The following is a 20,150-nucleotide window of genomic DNA, read 5'->3' on the forward strand; positions in this document are numbered from 1 at the left end:
CGACTTTGCGCGACCCATAATGCGACTTTGCGCGACCCATGTTGCGACTTTGCGCGACGCATGTTTCGACTTTGCCCGACCAATGTTGCGACTTTCCACGACTCAAATTAGCTATGTTGCGACTCTGTACGAACCATGTTGCGACATTGTGCGACACTCATGATACGACAGTGTTCGACTCATGATTCGACCCTGTTCGTCTCTATCGACCCTGTTCGACTCATGATTCGACGCTGTTCGACCCATCATTCGACACTGTTCGACTCATGATTTGACTCTATTCGACTCATGATTCGACCCTGTTCGACGCATGATTCGACTCTATTGACCCTGTTCGACAATAGTGTTCGTTCGACCGTCTTAATGTGCGACGAAAACCGGACTCCGTTTGACCGTGTCGTTTGAATCATGAGTCCAGCACCTCAGGCCGGGGGTGCAGCCAGATTTAAGAATCAGGATAACCGAACAGACATTGAAAACCTGTGTTCTGGAAAACGGAATTGAGAGCCACCTTGGCAGTCTAAACTTGGTCGGATCAACTTCTAATGACCGTATTTGTTGAAAACAACGCGCAGTGAAACCTAGCGAGGAGAGAGAATTCAAGAAAGGAAGGCAAATAGAATAATGCACACGTGAAGTGTACAAACTGCGTATTATTCAGATATGTATAGTAAAACTAGTAAATACTGGTTTAAAAACTCTGAAGGTTATAACATATCTATTAATTTGGGTAGAAAAGATTTTAGTATCAGCTGACGTAACCTTTTATTGTTTGGGAGGAGGGATGTCGCTGAAAACTCTGGATCTTCATAATGTGGCGAAGAAAACAATCCAAATTGAGCAGAGCAAACAAACAACAGTGGCGCTTCAAAAAATGAAATTTTTACCAGTTGCTGTATTTCCAACATCCAGATGGAAGATAAAACAAAAAGAATCAATCAGTATAAAATCAAAAAAAACTGGAAACAAACTTGATTAGGAAAATAAAGAGAAGTCGTATAAATATTAACAAATATCAGAGAAACAAAATGAAAAACTTTGCAGTAGGTCTGACAATAAAATGTCAGGCGGCATTTTTGTGCGGCATAAAATCTGTGAAGAATCTGTAGGAAACCGACATATTTGTGCGACATGATATCTGTAAAAAATCTGTATGAAATCGAGTATTATCGGTTGCAATGCATTTTCTAAGGACCCAAAAAATCGATTATTTTGTCTAAAAAATTGATTATATTGAAAAAAAAAATTGGTTATATTGAAAAAAAAATTGATTATATTGAAAAAAAATTGTTTTTTTTTAACTCTTAGAAGCATCCCGCACTCAGTAACAAGAAAAAATAATAGATTATAATGGATTTTTATTGCCAGTCTTCATAAAATACAAAAAGAATTGATTATAATCTATCAAAATGGATAAATGTTACTATTTTTCGAAACAAAAAAAAAACATTACAATCGGTTATTAGCAACTATTTTTTGAGAAAATTTATTTTTGTTTTGTGTGCTTTTCAGTTGGTTACCGAACTAAAATAAACTGTGATTTTGTACTTATAGCCACCAGCAGATTTAGAAGGGGCGGGGCTGACGCCCCTCCCTCAGGGATTTAACCCCTTGCCGACTCAAAGGGTCCCCTTTACAGTATTTTGAGAGCTCCATTTTTGGCTGACTAACACTACAATTTCGGTGCCTTCGGTGCCAATATATGTTGACTTGGGGTTGGAGCGCGCGCCGAAAGTGCCTATAAATTCCTTTTTTGGCCCTTTTTTCAAAATTTTGCCTGCGACACAGAAAATTTTTTCAAAACAGGGATTTTTTAATGCCATGTCAACCTAGAAAAAAAATCGACAAAATTTCCGAAAGCTTTTTGAAATATTGCCACCCCCCCCCCCCCCCTTCGAGAAAATCCTAGATCAGCCCCTGCTTATAGCTCAAACTTGAAATAAGTTTGATTTTTACAGTTTTTTTATGCAGAATAGCTAAATTATAACCTATTATAATTGATTGTTTTTGTCAGATAATAGTTTGATAGAAAAGGAATTAGCATCTATTATAACAGTGTATTAGAGATTATAAGAGATTCTTGGAAAAATTATGATCTTGAAGTATTGTTTATTAAAATGTCACCAAAAATGTTATCATTATATTGAATTATAAATCATTTAAACATCTAAAATTGGCGCTGATAAAGTGCCGGATGGTATTTGAAAACTCAAAACAAAAGTTGAATTCAAACTAAACGACTCGAAAATCACCAAAAAGGTTTATCCTAAACCCGATTTTCACCTTTTGTTTCATATGCTAAGATAAAGATAAACTTGTAAAAAAACAGGCTATTTTTCTCATCCACCGAAGTTTTCGAATAAAAATTATCTAGCCATATACAAAAAGTAACATTTTTGGTATACCATTCCATATGAAAATGTTGAAATTAACTTACATGGCTGAAATCACCAAATGCAGTTTATCTGCGCGATTACTGCCAGTTACACTTTGGGTTTTGTTATGACAAAAAGACCTTGTTTAGTGTTTCGGATAAAACGCAAAAATTCAAAACAATTTTTTTTTGTTTAAACATTTTCAATAATACTCCAATTAGAAGATTAGCTGTTCCAATGAATGCAAATTCAGATGCTGCGGGATCTATTCATGAAAATGTTTTGAACTATCAACCGTTTCTTTTCAGAGAGCGTTAAATTATTCGGGGTAGAAGAGCAATTGGTTCATTAGATACAGCTTCTCCTTGTCGCTCTTATGTTATAAATGAAAGCAATGCATTTTAACAAAGACTTCCCAGTTCTTCCTATGGAAGATTTTCAAAATCACTATATTCTTGTTTTTGAGTTGACCTCACTACAGGAAGCAGCTGAAAAGTTGCATTATCCAGAACTTAGTGGAGAACGGTGGAGATTAGAAAACTTTCCAAATTTCCCTTGGAGCAAGTAACAGAAGTGATAGTCTTGTGAGAAAGGCTATCAAGTGCTCAAATTGACAATTTCGGGACAGTTGCTAAATTTTTTTTTTGAGTTTTCAGGTTCCTATTAAGGCATTGTAATTTTTTGAAACTTTCCGTCCTTATTGTCTCTGTACTTTCTATTTTGTTTTTGTTCAGACCTAATTCTCCGGAAAAAAAACAGACAATGAATGCTGTTTAATTAAAAACCCGAGAAATTTTTTCAACCTAGACTGCAAAACAGAGTGTTCAATACCTTTGTCTAGTTCATAAGACTTGTGTATTTAGTACCAAAATGCATGTAAGTCATCAATCTTCCTTTTTAACCTAAATTACACCATCAAATGATCAATTTCTTTACTTTTAGATGTAAATCAGCTAATAATTGCGAAGATGAGTAGTTTTTCACTTGTACAAATTATCGAAAAATTCCTGAGCTCAAGATTAAGTACATGGAATTTTACCCCTCTGATAAAGTACCTCAACTAACAAATTATTTTTGCAATCATCAACTCGGCTCCAAGCGATGATAGAGGAGAACACTGGATCATGATAGCTCGATTGGATAAAATTTACTTCTTTGCCGATATTTTGGGCCGAAAACAATCATATTCTTTTCTAGCAAAAAAAGTATTGGCGAAAGGTTCCCCGGAAAATACAAAAAACTGAGAATTTGTATGGATTTAATGCAATTTATTCAGCATTTCCTCTTTCTAAATTCTTCCAGAACTTGAATAATCATGATGTGCATGCTCTGCATTTTATTATTAATTTTATGTAAAAAAGGCTTTTTTTGCTTGTAGTGTATATTTTGCAGTAAATTTATCATTCAATGCAGTGAATTGTTTATTTAATAATGTAATTTAACTCTTTAAATGACTGATTTTTTTTCAAAGAGCACCCAAGCAACAAACCTTTTGTTGAAAACACGGAGTATGATGATGGATTTTGGATGTTTCAGTCCCCCAATTGAACGAATAAACGATAGAATAAATATACTTATGAAAATTTTAACCAACTTTAGTAATTGGTATAATCTTCTTAAAAATAGACAGATAGAAAAAATAACATACAAAAAATATCAGACACAAAAAGATTTCTGATACTATATTTTTCTCAATGTAAACTTTTACCAAGGCAAAGCAAATAACAAGTTTGAATGACAAGATTTTACAAATTTTAAAAACTTTTGAGAAATTTTGAAAAATTCTAGTCAAAGTGGTAAAGGAGAACAGAAATTAATCGTAGCAAGATTTTTGACAGAATAAAAAAACCTGTTGAAGTAAAATTGAGAAATTGATATAAACATTTGATTGGTCGAAACTTGAAAAAAATTTCGTTTATATATCTTAGTTCCAATGAAAAATCCAAGCAGTTTTGATTGGATGTATTTCAATTTTTTAGGAAAATTTGAAATTTTAGTCTCTAAAGAAAGCAATTTACTCTTCATTAACTCTGTGGGGAAATGCTAAAGTGCATCTGTCTTATAATCGTGGAATAATTATGTGAAAAAAAAGTCATAAAAGTAATTAGAATAAGAGATCTATCATCCTCTCTCCAGATAACCTGGGGAATAAAAAAATAAGTGGGGATATAAAAGCAATCGACAATAAGGAGCTGTCAATTTTCCCCTGATATCCTGTGGAGGGGAAAAATAACCTGTCAAAGATAATCCCCTCTTGTCAATTTTCCCCAGATAACCTGAGGGAACATAAATAAGATGAAGTAAGTATTTAATAGATTTTTTTGAAAAACAATTATTCTACGATATATAGCTTATGTTCCCTTGCTCTAAATCGAAACGTCAATTTTCTGAAATTTACCATTTGAAACTTACCATACCGAAGTTTTGTAAGAAAAAATAGTCCGTAAATATCTCAAATTGTAGGAGTTAGCTAAGAAACGCATGTATCGGCAAACTCGAGCTCCAACAAATCGGGCGCCAAAAACTTTTTGAAATTTACCATCTTACCATCTGAAACCTTGTATCTTAACACATGGCAAAACCTATAATTTATCTTAATACATAGGAAATCTATTCCCTATCCTAATACATAGCTGGCAGTGCTGGAAACCAAAAGCCTGTCTTAATACATTGGGGACTGCCACCATCCCTCCCACTCTCACTCACACATATAATACTTATAAATGAGGTCCTAATATGGATTCTTGTGGTACTCTACAAATAACAGATCGCCATGAGGAAGTAGTATTTGCTATTTCAAGCCTTTGTTGACGCTTACTCAAATAGCGCTCAAACCATTTGAGAGCAAAACCACGTGTTCCGTAAGAAGCTAATTTTTTAAGCTGAATTTGAGTATCTATGGTATCAAACGCTTTTTTGAGACCAAGAAAAAAAATTAAAATTTCGGATTTTTGCTGACGCCTCAACTTTTCAATTACTTCGCCAAGAGCATCAATAGTGCTAGGCTTTGGAAGAAATCCAAATTGTTTATCGTAAAGTAACTCGAGTCTTTCGAAGAATTTATATACTCTGTTGTACATTAAGCGTTCGTAAATTTTAATCAAAGAATTCAAAAGAGATATCGGTCTATGATTATTCAAATCAGTCTTTGACCCAATTTTAGGGAGTGGGAAAACTTTGGCTTTTAACAGTTCCTCAAGAATTATGCCCTGTGCAAAAGACAGGTTTATTAAATCTGTGATAACTGGTGCAATGCAAACGTTCCAAACCTTAATTAGAATATAACCAATGATATCATCACCAGATGAAGTAGAGTCTTACGGTTTCAGATTTCTTGTGATGTTCAAAGGAACAGTTGTAAAAAAAGTCATTATAAATTTCTACTATATCTTACTTCGAAAAGAGATAGCCGTACTCAGCGCACGTTATCGCAGGAAAATTTTCAGACATGATCGAGCTACCCTTTAGATCATTTAATAATTTTTTAGGTCTATCTTGAGTCACCGATACAATTTTTAAATTTATTTTGATAGAATTGTTTCTAAGCCATCTTAATCTCTTTTTCAACTTTACAACGCAATAATTCAAACCTAGTTAATTTCTCTATGTTTCTCTTTAACTGAAGCAAATTTGTTGACTCCTTCTGAGAAAATGTTCTTAAAATTGTTGAAGGATGCATTCGCATCGTCAGATACGACTAGTTGGCTCAATTTGTGTTGTTGCACAAAAAGATATTTTTCAGTTTGTTCTCCATCTTTTGCAAAGGAAACATCTCGAAAAACTTAGATGGACTGTTCAACGGGTTTTTAAAGGGGAAAAACAGTCTCTGGAGACTGATCTCTGAAATTTTCATGTTTTAAAATTGTCGCATCTGCATTATTCAAATTTTCATGGCAAAGTGGTCAATACATGTAGCCTAGTGATCAATTACGCGCGTCGGCTCCATTAATAAGAGTTCAGGGCCGTTCGATTTGACTGTATTAGCCTTTTTTGTTACGAGATATTTTTTGCTATATCAACGTTGAAATATCCACACAAAACAAGCGGTATGGATTCTAATGAAAAACTTTCTCGTAGGATATCCAAATCTTCAATGAACTGCAACTTATGTTTCTTGTACAAAAGGGTTAACTTTTTACATTCAGATTAGCAAATATTGCGTCGTTCAAGGACATAAAACTATCTCTCACAATCGAACATCCTTCAAGTGTTTGTATCATCACACCTCCCCTCTGGAGTGACGTGCTTTAGACTTAAATTATTTATAACCTTTTACCAGATAAAATAAGTGATCATCGTCCGTTTTAAGCCATGTCTCAGACAGACAAATAACATGAAGAGGAGACTCAAGACAATATATTAGCGCCTCAAAATCTTCACAATGTTTTCAAAGAGATCTACTGTTCACATGCATTATTGATACTTTAGCACCAGGACAACTATCATTCTGATCCTTAATTTTGATTTAAGGGATTGTCATTGGTTGGAGAGCTGTTTCGAGCTACACTTTCTCTGCTGGTTGTAGAGCGTGATGATTTTGTTGATTGCAGGTACCAATCCTTTGTTGATGCTCTCTGTTTGTTCTTTCTGCTGATCTTCATCAATGGGGGACATTGCGTACTTTCTTTCTGATCTTCCAAAAGATGGTTTAGTGTCTGGTTTTCGCTGCAACTGTGGATGCTTTGGTGTCTCTAGACAGTCCGCCTAATTTCTGATATCCATTGCATTGTCGTCATTGTCTTTTTCTTTAACAGTTGGATGGTGTGGTAGCTCTTTTTGGACAGTTTTGGCACAGTTTATGAGATTTTATTTGCACCGCATCATTAGAAGGTTTAACTGGATCTCCTAAACGCCTTGCTTCCACTTTTATTTGGCTATCACGTGGTGCAAGGCATTCCTCGAAAATGATTGGCAAGTTCCGGGAAGTTCGTACTGATTTCCGCCAGGATTTTCGCCTCCGTATAATATCACTGTCCGCATGGAAAATGAATTTAATAATAGGTGATTTGGGATTAAGTTTCTACCCAAGGGATGACAGGCTGCAATGTTTGACCCATTGAGATTTATTTTCAGATGATTTCTTAACAGTTGCAGAACATAGGATAGAAAGTATGGTCAATATTCTAAGTTGACGAACATCAACCACAGCTTCCGTGAGTATTTCTCTAACTCTACAACTCGAATGAACAACACGTGAATATTGTTCGTATTATCAACTAATTTTGACACTACTATTTTGCTTCTCTTCTATTATTTGATTTTTTTTTTATTTCAAGGAGGTTCAGCAGTTTCCTTATCGGGTCACGAATATCCATTTCTTTGGGGTTTGAGTCTATAGCTTCTTTGAATTCTTGTACATCGTAAAAAAAACAAGAAAAGATACACAAAATGTGCAACTGTCCACGGTAGCCCCACATGCGTAAAGTCCGAGAATTGACCCTTGCGGAGAGAAAAAAATATTTCCACAGAAGTGGAACTAAATTTGAGGCTTTGTTTTTTTGTAGATAGTGACAAAGTTATTAAAACAACAGCAATCATTAGTAGGAAATATAAAACATCTACCGAAGTTCACTCCGAACGCGGCGATTTTTATCAAATGGTTGAGAACACTAATTAAAACTGAAGACGCGAAAATGTATTAACTTGCTAAGCGCTGCATGTAAAATGCTCGATTTTGATTGGCTGAAAAACGCTAGCTTAGAACCAAGTTAACATCCTCCCCTCAAAGCGACTTTGATGGGGAGATTAACTTGGTCCGAGATACTTGTATAGCCATCAAAACACTCGACATTTGTTTTGGAACCGTTGAAAAACCTACGTTGTAAAAGCTTACGGTACGGGGAAATGAAATGTCTAGTTTTGCCGCAAAAATTTCAACGCGCGTTACCTAACTGGTAAATTTCATTAGTGTATTACGTGGGAGTAGGTTTTCCAATGTATTAAGATTGGTTATAGGTTTCAAGTTTCAGATGGCAAGTTGAGAAAAATTTTTGGCGCCCGATTTTGCCGATACATCAATATTTAAGATTCCAAACAGGAACGTAAAAAATACTATTTATTAAGATAGGTAATAGATTTCTTAATGTCTTATAATAGGTATCAGATGGTAAGTTTCAGATGGTAAGTTTTTGTGCAAAAAGCTCAAGGTTCTGGAAAAAATCTGCATTTTTTGAAAATTTTTAGCAGTGCTGGCTAATTTTTTAATCGCTTTTCATTTAATCACAAAAAAACCAATGCTATATTATGTCAAAAGAGTAAAAAGCTAACCTGTTGATTAATTGGTATCATGATAAGACAATGACTTGAAACTTAAAGATATGAGATTTTTTCTTCATTTTTTCCTCGAAAAAGAAATACGATAAGATTTGATCTAAATTCAGCCAAACTGCGTGTTTTATAGTGTTGTGAATACTATAAGCAACGCTTAGATCAGCTGAATTCAGTCGGAAACTTTGGAATTATCGGAAGAATCGTGAAAATTACCATATTCTTGAACAAGTAGAAAAAGTGTTTCATATTAGACTCAACATCTATCCATTTTTTTTCTTTCAACACCTTTCAGATGTATTTTTTAAAAGTTTTTCTTGGTCAAGGTAAAGGTAAAATTAGTTAAAAAACCCTCTTTGTTAATAGCAATAACAACTAAAAGTTGATGAAAAAAATAGTTCATGATTTGAATCTTCCTCGGTTTTTCTCAATGATTAAAATCAATGCAAACGTTTAAAATTTTTCAAAATTTAGCAAAATCGACCAATCTCATATATTATTACAAGTTTTTCTCACAGTTATCATGGTATTTACGAGAAATGTTGTAGGAAGTTTTTGAGAAATTTTTCAAAAACTACATCTATCATTTGACAAAATTCATTAAAATTCTGCTTATCAAACTGTACTGGTACTGAACCGATCTTGGCAAAAACTTAAATTAAGCATATTAGAAAGTACTTAGATTTCAGCTAAAACTTCATAACTGTTCATAATCTCTATTTTGAATATGAAGACGAATGTCTAGAGGACACAGAGGAAACTGATATGTCAACCCAGTTTTTTAGAACGCAGAAAAATCAGCTGATTGATTTGAAACAAAATCTGGAGAGGTCTGTTAGCACCTTACTTGTATTTGGGTTAAACAGTGGAAGATATGATCTGAACTTGATCAACAGCCATCTGATTCCCTACTTAATCATTGAAAAAGAAGCTGAAACAATGGTTATCAAAAAAGCTAACGATTTCATATCCTTCAAGATTGGAGACACAGTTTCTCGATATCATGAAGTTTTTGGTTGGAGTGACTTTAAACTCCTTTCTTAAGGCCTATATTGCAAGTGAGACAAAAGGGGTTTTCCCTTATGAGTGGTTTGACAGTGCGGACAAGCTCGAGAATGAAGAGATACCTCCATACGAATCCTTTTCAAGTAAACTGAGAAACAACAACCCTCTTTATAAAGACTTAAAGGATTATCAGAACTTGAGATGAAGTGGACTTGATGAGCAACAAGCACTGAAGAAACTTCGAATCAAGACAGTACCAGCATCTGGATGGGATAATTACAAATATTTATAGGAGATTTGGCATAAAAATGGAATGACTTCATTTAAAGATTTTTCGCAGTGGTAGAACAAAGACGTCGCTCCAACCCTTGAAGCAATGCAAAAAAATGGTTCAGTTTTATCATCAGAAAGAAATTGAAATGTTAAAACTTGGATCTACTCTTCTCCAAATCTGGCAAATAATTGTCTGCACAAATCAACCAATGAAAAATTCTACCAATTCTGCGAAAGTAACAGAGATTTGTTCGAGAAAATTAGAGAGGATATGACAGGTGGACCATCAATTGTGTTTACGTGAAAACCTGTTTTGGACGAAACCTTTATCAGGGTTTCAACAAATATCTGCAAATCAGTCGTTGGAATTGATGCGAGCCAGATTTACCCCTAATCAATGTCTGAGGATATGCCAACAGACCTGTACACAAGATGGAAATTTGATTCCGATATGCAACAATTAAAATCAAAGATAGGCATAACTGATCTCGCAATGTTGAGAACATGGTAATGTCTTTTTACGAAGAAACAACGCCAGAATGCAGAATTGAGAGCTTCCACACATCCAGAAATCAAAAGAAAACTGTCTGTTTCAAGGTAGATCGATACTGCGATCACTGCAAAACAAAGTTTGAAGCTAGGGGATGCGATAACCACTTCTGTCCCTGCCAGGAGACTCGTCCCTTATTGAGCGATGAGGATTATGAGCGAGGAAACGAAAGAAGAGAGATTGATGACTTGAGACGGGAGTATATTCGCGAAAAAGGATACAAAATCGAAGATATGTGGGAATGTGAATGGTGGCAAAACTTCAAAACGAAAGAAAAAATTGAGACTCATATCCGATTCAGCTTTATCTACAAAAGAACTCTCTCTATTGAATCTTTTTTTGTTTTTGGAAAAAAAGAGATGGATCCCCTTATGACTATATTCAGTGTGACTTAGTTGTTCCAGATGAACTGAAAGCAAAATTCGCTAATTTTCCTCCAATTTTCAAAAACACTGAAATTGAAAGTAATGAAATCGGTGAATATATGCAAAATTATTGCATTGAAAATGATTTTTTAAGCATCTCCAGCGAATGCTAATATCGAGTTTCAAACTAGAAAATGGTTCTATCATTTATCATCTCTTCAATTTCTATATGGAACTTGGCCTACAGTGAACAAAAGTTTACTGCTTTGTACAGTATTCCTCAAAAATGCTTCAACAAGTTTGTCCAGTCAGTTGTTGATGCTAGAAGGGAAGGAGTTTGTTGCAGAGACTATGAAACTTTTAGGTAATTCATCATACGGCTACCAGATAATGGATAGATCGAGACATACGATCACAAATATTTAAATGAGAAAACACACAAAGCAACTAGGGGCCCAGCTGAAAGCTGGAGAGACCTGTTTGATTATTTTAATATTGATTATTTTAAAATTGTTTTAAAATTTCAGGTTTCTCAAGTCGATAGCGCCCTTCCTACGCAAAAAAGTGAAAGAGAAGCTTATGCATTCATTATGCAAATCTGGATGGGTAGTTTTTGAAGAAATCGAAAAAGTTTGAAAAAATGGCCTAAAAACCGAAAAATTGACTATTCCTAAGTGTATAGCTCTTCCCCTAGACAAATTAGGGACAAGCCGTTTGTGTAGGGGGGGTTCCTACAACCTGGTCTATCGATTAAACCCTTAATCCCAAATCTGGACGGGTAGTTTTTGAGGAAATCGGAAAGATTTGAAAAAAGGCCAAAAAAGTCAAAAAAGTGACTTTTCCTAAGTCTATAGCTCTTCCCCTAGGCAAGTTAAGGACCAGTCGCTTGTGCGGGGGAGTTTCCTACAACCTGGTCTATCGATTAAACCCTTAATTCCAAATCTGGATGGGTAGTTTTTGAGGAAATCGATAATTTCCGAAAAAATAGGCAAAAAAAATCAAAAAAGTGACTTTTCCTAAGTTTATAGCTCTTCCCCTAAGCAAATTAGGGACCAGCCGCTTGGGCAGGGGAGTTTCCTACAACCTGGTCTATCGATTAAACCCTTAATCCCAAATCTGGATGGGTAGTTTTTGAAGAAATCGAAAAAGTTTGAAAAAATGGCCAAAACCGAAAAATTGACTATTCCTAAGTGTATAGCTCTTCCCCGAGACAAATTAGGGACAAGCCATTTGTGTAGGGGGGGGTTCCTACAACCTGGTCTATCGATTAAACCCTTAATCCCAAATCTGGACGTAGTTTTTGAGGAAATCGGAAAGATTTGAAAAAAGGCCAAAAAAGTGACTTTTCCTAAGTCTACAGCTCTTCCCCTAGGCAAGTTAAGGACCAGCCGCTTGTGCGGGGGAGTTTCCTACAACCTGGTCTATCGATTAAACCCTTAATTCTAAATCTGGATGGGTAGTTTTTGAGAAATCGATAATTTCCGAAAAAATAGGCAAAAAAATCAAAAAGTGACTTTTCCTAAGTCTATAGCTTTTCCCCTAAGCAAATTAGGGACCGGCCGCTTGTGCATGGGAGTTTCCTACAATCTGGTCTATCGATTAAACCCTTAATCCCAAATCTGGACGGGTAATTTTTGAGGAAATCGAAAATTTCCGAAAAAATGGGCAAAAAGTGAAAAAAGTACAGAGTTGTGAAGCTTTTCTAAGACCGTAGGGGGTGGGGTAGGGTGAAAATTGCCCTAAATTTCATGCAGGCAGGTAGGTGAAACGCTACTGAATCCATTGGTACCACTTTTATGAGAATCTGACGGGTAGTTTTTTGGGGAAAAAAAACCAGATCTCATCTGGAAAAAAAAAACGTTTTCATAATACCTGTTTAATAAATCAAACAGGAATTAATGAACTATTTTTCAAACGATTGAACACTGTTCAGAAAAATTTGTTCGAGATTGAGTTTCTAAGTTTTGTGATATTAATAAAATTGAGGAATTAGAAATGGACACGGACTAGTTATATTTAGCTCTTGCTGAGAAAATTTGTATGATTGTGTTCGTCCGGAGAAAAAAGGTGACTGGGAAAAATTGAGAGAAAATGATTGCAGGATTCATTTAGAGCAGATTCAAAAACAAACATTTTTAAACTAACATATTGTAGCGCTCACAAAAAACACGATAAACAAGAGCCTGGTTTCGTTTATTTAAGAATTTAGGTGTACGGAGATGCTCTGTTTATGTAGCAAGACTTATGTTGCTATGACAAAAACCAAACAAAATGAAATTTAGCAGCAAAGTGTTGAATAAAAGAGTTCTAGAGGAATCCGGCGATGAACCTATGGCAAAATACAGGAAATCACTCGACGAAGCAATCAACTTGAGGCCAACAAACAGGATTTAGAAATATTAATCATATGGTTGCTACATACGAGCAGACAAAGAAGGGGTTGAGTTATTTTTACCCAAAAAGACAAGTTCCGGATGACGGAATAAACACAAAACCCTTGAACTTGTAAATAACTGATAGTGCAGCTGCATTCGATGCAGTGTTGATTAACTCACTGTAAACTTGCGCTAAAATTATTATACGAAGCAGTGATTTATTCTCCAAGTTTTAGAAGTTTTCAGCATAGTTTCAGGTAAATAGAGTACATCTTTAAAAAGTAAGATCATCTAATAAAATAGATAATAAGTAAAATTATATCAAACCTTATCGTGTTTCGAAGTTTTTTGGAAAATTTTTCAATTTTTTTTTGATAAAAAATCTAAGTTAGGTATGAAAAAAATTATTCGTAATAATATACTACGCTACGCTGGTGTAAGCATGTGGTGAGCTTGAACGAAAAAACAACATCTGAAATATATTTTAGACTAGCAAAGAACCAATTGAACCGAAGTAACCGTAATTAAATAAGTTTTACAGAGCACCAGTTTGAATTTAATATAACCTTTTATATGGTTTGAAACATTTTGAGTCTTCATGAAAATCGAATTTGCCCCTTGGAGTTTAATTTTATACTAGAGTCTTGACAATTACATTGAATTCCACTGCCTCAAAGAGTCTTGTCCAGGCCAATTGCTTTCAGTATTTCCGGATATTCGCTCAGAAGCCGTCTCAGAAGAAGTGAAATTATCGCGAGCAGAATGATCAATGCAATTATGATCAGGCCCAGTTGTGTGACATCTGTTTCCTGTCTCGCTCGCTGGACGGCAACTCTAGTTTGACGGCTGCTCTGCGTTGGCGGTCGACTTCTCTCTGGTTGCGTTTTGGGATAATCAGTTACTCTTTGGTGTATTTCCGATGCGGCTGCACTTGTTCCATTGCTTATGTTTGTCAAACATATGGTTTCTGCTGTTCTTAATCGCACTGAACTGGAATCCGAGGCATTCAATGTACTAGACGGCGATGTTTGTGGAATTTGAGGCACTTCGGAGCTCTGTTGAGATTCAGCTGAGAGATTGTCCCTACCTGATGAAACAACCGGACACGCCTCAGCCGAATCTCTCCGAAAAGCATCGCTGTGTTTTCTAACTGCCGTTGTCCCCTTTTCCTCGTCGCCCCCCCTCTCTTTTATGTCCACAGTACTCGAGGTGGCAGTTTGAGTGAAACTTTTCTGTGCCAAACTCTTCGCTAGTTCCAAGTCTTTGTGGGTGGATGCGGACGAAGATGATGTTAATTGTTCACGTTGTTTCAGGATGTCCCCACAGTGGATGCCACATTTGGGACACTTGAAGTACAGCGAGAACTTGGCCAGGTTTGTTCGCTCTTCAGGTGTGTAGTCCAATGACCCGACCGCCCCTGAAACATTCAGCCATGACAATTCAGTTCACTTAACCCTCGAGCAATTCAGCTTAAAAAAGTCTTAATCCCTTCTCTAAGTGCGCCTACTTTGGTACCAGTCGAAAATTTAGAGTCAACCGGCTAATTAACACGAATCTTTTCAGATTAGAAATAAATTTTTGAAAAAAGAAACAATCTTTCAATATTCATAGACGCGACGTTGCATTTGCGTACAAAAGCGATACAAACAGATAACTGAAAATGAAAAACAAAATCAAGAACCAGAAAACTGTCTCCTATGAAAAAGCGGGATGTGAGCCCTGGCACCTCCGGATTAAGAGATACTGGACTTCTCTCTGAGCAGCTTTTTGTATGTCCTCGGTGTTATTGAAATGTAAATGAATATATCTTTTTGCACAATTTCATATATCACCTAAATGAATTCAAGATCAATAATTCTTAAAGTCACCACAGAGTCTGCTACGAAACTGGATCAATGGGTAAGTTTCCGATCAAATTGTAAAATTTACAATATTAAATCCATTTTGCAGCTAAAAATCCTCCATATTTTTGCGCCAATTGAACTTTTTCTATTGGAGAGCGCAATTTGCCTTGCCTTCAACAAATTGGTTTTGATTCAACTCAATTTTGAACAGTTGGAATTTCTCAGGTTTCATAGTCAACCCACTTGGAATTTATTGTAAATTGGTTAAGAATTTAGGACCCCCAAAACTTAGGACAATTAGTCGAGAAACGAAGAACTCAGAAGAGTAGCTAAAAAGAGCGATTTCATAAGAAAAAAGGGACAAACACGCCAAAATATGTTAAGGGCAGGCTAGTTTATATGGGTTCTACGCAGCTGGGAACATGGCGCCGACGGGGGCACCCCAAAGCAACTCGGAACCGGTCAGTAATGACACAGGGCCAAGGAGATGATATCCAAGGGATGAAGGGGGAGGAGCAAGGCAAACAAGACAGGACAAGTTTCAAATGCGATCAATCGAATTTCACACCAGAACACTTGCAACAGAGCCCAGCACGACCAGCGACCTGCTAACTTTGTACGAACACCGACGACTATGAGAAAAGGTACAAAGGATGGAAGTTATCGCACGGTGTCAATCTGTTGAACTACTCCAAGAAGCAAGGCCATTTGACGTGGACGATGCGATGCCCCTTGGGTGAGGTAACGTAGCAGCACGCAAACTAGATTGGATTTTTGAACGGTATCGCAGAAAAGCATTGGCCATCAGAAACTTCAGACAGTTATTTGGTGACGGCGAGTAGGCGGAAGAAAACTCACTAAAAATCACCGGACCAAAAAAACTGCGAACTAACGGATGCCCTAAGACGTAAGGATGAAAACTATCCAGCTGAAATTGATCGGACGGATGGGGAGTAAGAGCAGAGTGGTTGGCGGAAATCTCAAACATTCAATCATCAATCTCAATCAAACTTCAGTAGTGGAAAGAGAACTCTTCGGCAAGATGAGACTACAAATTGTACAGCAAAGCCCAGAGGCCAAGTTCTGAACATCTAAGGAGAAGACGGCACAAACATTGCACGTCACGAGAACAGCCAGAGCACAAAACAAGAAAAAAATGAACCCTTGGCACTTTATTTAGGAAAGCAAACTCCGATTTTTTCACTAGGACAGTAAAATGTGCAAATTACAGGGCCCGAGCGAATCAAATTACATTTTTACTAGAACAAGAAAATGTGCAAATTACAGGGTCTAATGGTGTTCAGAAACGGAACCCACGTGCAACAAAGAGGTCGAAGGGTGCGGATCACACTATAAGGTAGAGCATAGGAACTTTCGAAACAGGTCCACATAAAAAACTTACAGAGAATTCCGCTCGATATTTTATGTGCCTCATTGTGATAACTGTTTAAAAGTACGGCTAGGTTAAATTTGCAGTAAAATCATGCGAATTGAATAAACAAGGGCATAAAATCAAAAGCCGAAGATGAGGGAATTAGTAGATACGTGAGGGCGACTTATACACAAAAGAAACAAGCTTGATCCAATTCTCGACCACGGACTTCACGTACACATACGGCCAACCACCGCTCGTCGAAGAGTCAAGCACACAGTGCAATTGTACCGAGAAATCAGTCAAGTTTTCGAAGAATCAAACGCATTTATCCATGATATTTTAGTCATAGCCACGGGGAACGGAGTCGAAACGACACTAAAAAAGCTGGACCGAAATTGTTACTGAATCTACCAATTTCTGAGTTCACTGTACTAGAGTTCCAATGGCTCGATTATATATCACAAATTTAAACTTTCTAATTTAAACAGCTCTTTGGAATCAATTTTACGGCTAAAAAGGCTTTATTGTGATGCCATTCCCTCCGATCACTTACAATTCTGCCAAAAAATGCGCCCTAGGCCAAAGTTGCTCTTAGTGATGTTATTCTTTGTTATAAAGGCGAAATGTTAAGAGTGATGACTACCTTCTGCTTTGGAGGGCATGAATCCGATGATGGCGAGGAGTGCAGTGCGCACAGACCAGGAGGGCAGCCAGGTCTCCGGGTGGTAGCCAGAGATACTCAGACAGATCTTTTTGTTCACCTCGAACCTGCACATCACAACACAACAAACATCACATAGTGTTAAATATAAGAAGAATGAAGTCAGGTAGGTAACATTAAACCCCAAAATTAAAAAGAAGAAGACTTCGCTGACGCTCTGCGCAACCTTCGCCATAAATGAATAACTAGCGTTTAACGCACCTCTGGTGCTCCGGATTTTTTCGACAACTCATGAAAAATCGCATATATTGTAAACAAGATCTGCAAACTTTTGTGTACTCTGACTGCACCAATTACAGGGTCAGTAATTTCAAACTTTTTAATTTTTTTGATTCCCATTTCGATAAAATATAAAAGCGTCATCTCGAAAACTTAATGGGTCTCTGGAGAAATATGGAGGCCAGATTTGCAACCACTGAGAGCAACCTACTATACAGTTGGGAATTTCAAATTTCGTGAATTTTTTTAAACTTAAGATTCCCGACAAAAATTGAAAAAACCATTAAAAAACGTTTTATCTCGGAACAAATAAGGATTTGAGCAATCATATTTTGAGGCAAGATTTGAGACGCCTGGGTATACGCTGACAATAAGGTTGTGTCTTCATCAAGTTAGTAGTTTCAAATTTTGCGAAATTCTTTGTTGATAATTTCTTGAATAAATTTTGAGAAAAATCAAAAAAACGTCACATTTCGGAAATTAAAAGCATTTGAGCAGTCGACTGTGGCAAGATTTGTAACTCCTGAGAGTGCCCTGACAGCACTCAACTACAAAGTTGGGAATTTCAAATTATGGAAAAAAAAACTTAAATTTTCTGAAATTTTTTAAAGAATAATCACAAAAAGCGTCATATCTCGAAAACTACAATGATTTGAACAGTCATACTTAGAGGCAAGATTTGCAACACCTTAGAGAACCTTGACAGTACCCAACTACAGGGATGAGAATTTCAAATTTTGAAAAACAAAAAAATTAGGTTTTCTAAAAATTTTTTGAAAAAATCACAAAAACCGTCATATCTCGAAAACTATAAGGATTTGAGCAGTCATAATTGGAGGCAAGATTCGCAATCCTTAATAGTACTTTGACAGTGCCCAACTACAGGGTTGGTAGCTTCCAGTTTATAAAATTAAATTGTAATTTGAATTTTCTGAAAATTTTTGAAAAAATCACCTAAATCGTGTTATCTCGAAAACTACAAAGATTTGATCAGTCATAATTGGAGGCAAGATTCGCAATCCTTAATAGTACTCTGACAGTGCCCAACTACAGGGTTGGGAACTTAAGTTTTTTAAATTATTTTGTAATTTGAGTTTTCTGAAATTTTTTTGAAAAAATCACCAAAATCGTCTTATCTCGTTAACTAAAAAGAATTAGGCCATTCAAAACTGGAGGCCAAAATTGCAACCCCTTGGTGAATCCGGACAGCATCCCAATATTGGGCTGCTTATTTTAAACTCGGTGAAATAACCACTAAAATCAAACTGGAAAATCGAAAAAAAAAAACATTCTTAACCATTGCAATATACGATATAGCTTAAACGTGCAGAAATTCTTTTAAACGTGCATAGCTTAAACATGCAAAAATAATACATTGAAAAAGCTTAAACATGGCGAGATAGTGAAGCCCGCATTCAAATATATAATAGATAATATTCGTGATTCGTCCTCCTCCATTACTGACCTGCCGTTTTTGGTCAACATGAAAATGCTGGGGGGCTTCATGGGGTACTCGGGTGGGAAGGAGATGCGTCCGTGGTAGATGCCCTGCTCGAACTCCGTGTCAGGGGGTCCTCGCACAGTGAAGTGCCACTCGAACAGGTTGTCGTCGTCTATGGGCTGTGCATGGTACAGATCAGTGGCCTCCTTCATCTCAATCGCCTCCCGCATCAGACGTCTCACGCCAGCATTGTTCTTGTTATAAGACATAACACTCTCTCTCTAGTCGTATATGTTGCAATGCAGCTGCTATACTAACTAGTTCTAACTAGAACCACTCAATATACTTTCACACATTGAACCTCAATCTGAAAAATTTTTACATATTCACAACATGCTATCGTAACATACAATAGGCGTTGACAACTTAGTCTTAAAAATAATAGCCGAACGCACCGCACCCAATAGCTCTATATTCGGTCACAATGTTGAACACACAGGCGAAGCTGAGCGTCACACCACTTGCGATACAAAAATAAATGATTAAATCAGCAAGACACTCAAAAACTATCAAGGCTTCGAACGTTGTTACCATTGAGGAAACAACTCGAAAAATAAACAATCATAAAAAATCAAGTTTTTATATGTTAAAATTTATCAAAATTTTTTAAAACAATTTCAAGTGGGGTTGAATTTCAGCATCCGAAAAATTCAACTTGGGGCCAACGTCTCAAGGATCTCATAAACAATATCGGCAAATTGTAGGAAACAATATTAGGTAACTAAGCCGACCGAATTAAAGCCGACAGCCAGTCAGCTGAAAATCAATCAAATACGTTCGGCAAAACCTCATTAGAAAAAATTGTACTGCGGAAATAGTATCCAGGAAAGCCATATATGTACTGAATGCAAAGTGGTATACACAATTCGGAAATTAAACCGAGAGCTTAATCGAAACCCATAAAGCCGAAAAATCATCATAGTTTATAACTATGCATACAACTAGATCCATCAACATGAATGAAAAGAGTTTTGAAAAAAAAACTTGCTCAGGCAAAAGAATGCATAACTACCATCGGAAAAATTTACCAAGCGGTAACAAAACCGGAATCTCCTCAGCTTAAACCTTTCATGCCGAAAATTTAAATTATTGAAATTAAATTGAAATTATTTAAAAACTCAAAAACTGTTTGCCTCAGAACGCACAAGCACGCAAAAACTTTTTTCGGTCATCAAACGACGCATTATTAGGCTGCAAGGTCGATATAAAATAAGCCGAAACCGATTAAGCCAAAAGACAAAAATATACATATACATAAAAATAAATTAACAAATCGAGTT

General features: G+C 36.3%; 1 protein-coding gene across 1 annotated transcript; it reads right to left on the reverse strand.

The window, feature by feature from the left end:
* Positions 1 to 13,688: 13,688 nt before the first annotated feature.
* Positions 13,689 to 19,173, reverse strand: LOC134844005 (ubiquitin-conjugating enzyme E2 J1-like). Its single transcript, XM_063860445.1, has 3 exons — positions 18,835 to 19,173; positions 17,073 to 17,197; positions 13,689 to 14,627 (listed from the first exon to the last, which is right to left on the reverse strand). Exons 1-3 carry the CDS (start codon positions 19,077 to 19,079, stop codon positions 13,882 to 13,884), a joined length of 1,116 nt encoding a protein of 371 aa, XP_063716515.1. The 5' UTR covers positions 19,080 to 19,173; the 3' UTR covers positions 13,689 to 13,881.
* Positions 19,174 to 20,150: the final 977 nt, after the last annotated feature.

The sequence above is a fragment of the Symsagittifera roscoffensis genome, chromosome 4 (assembly GCF_963678635.1).
Source record: "Symsagittifera roscoffensis chromosome 4, txSymRosc1.1, whole genome shotgun sequence".
In the NCBI taxonomy this organism is placed as follows: domain Eukaryota; kingdom Metazoa; phylum Xenacoelomorpha; order Acoela; family Convolutidae; genus Symsagittifera; species Symsagittifera roscoffensis.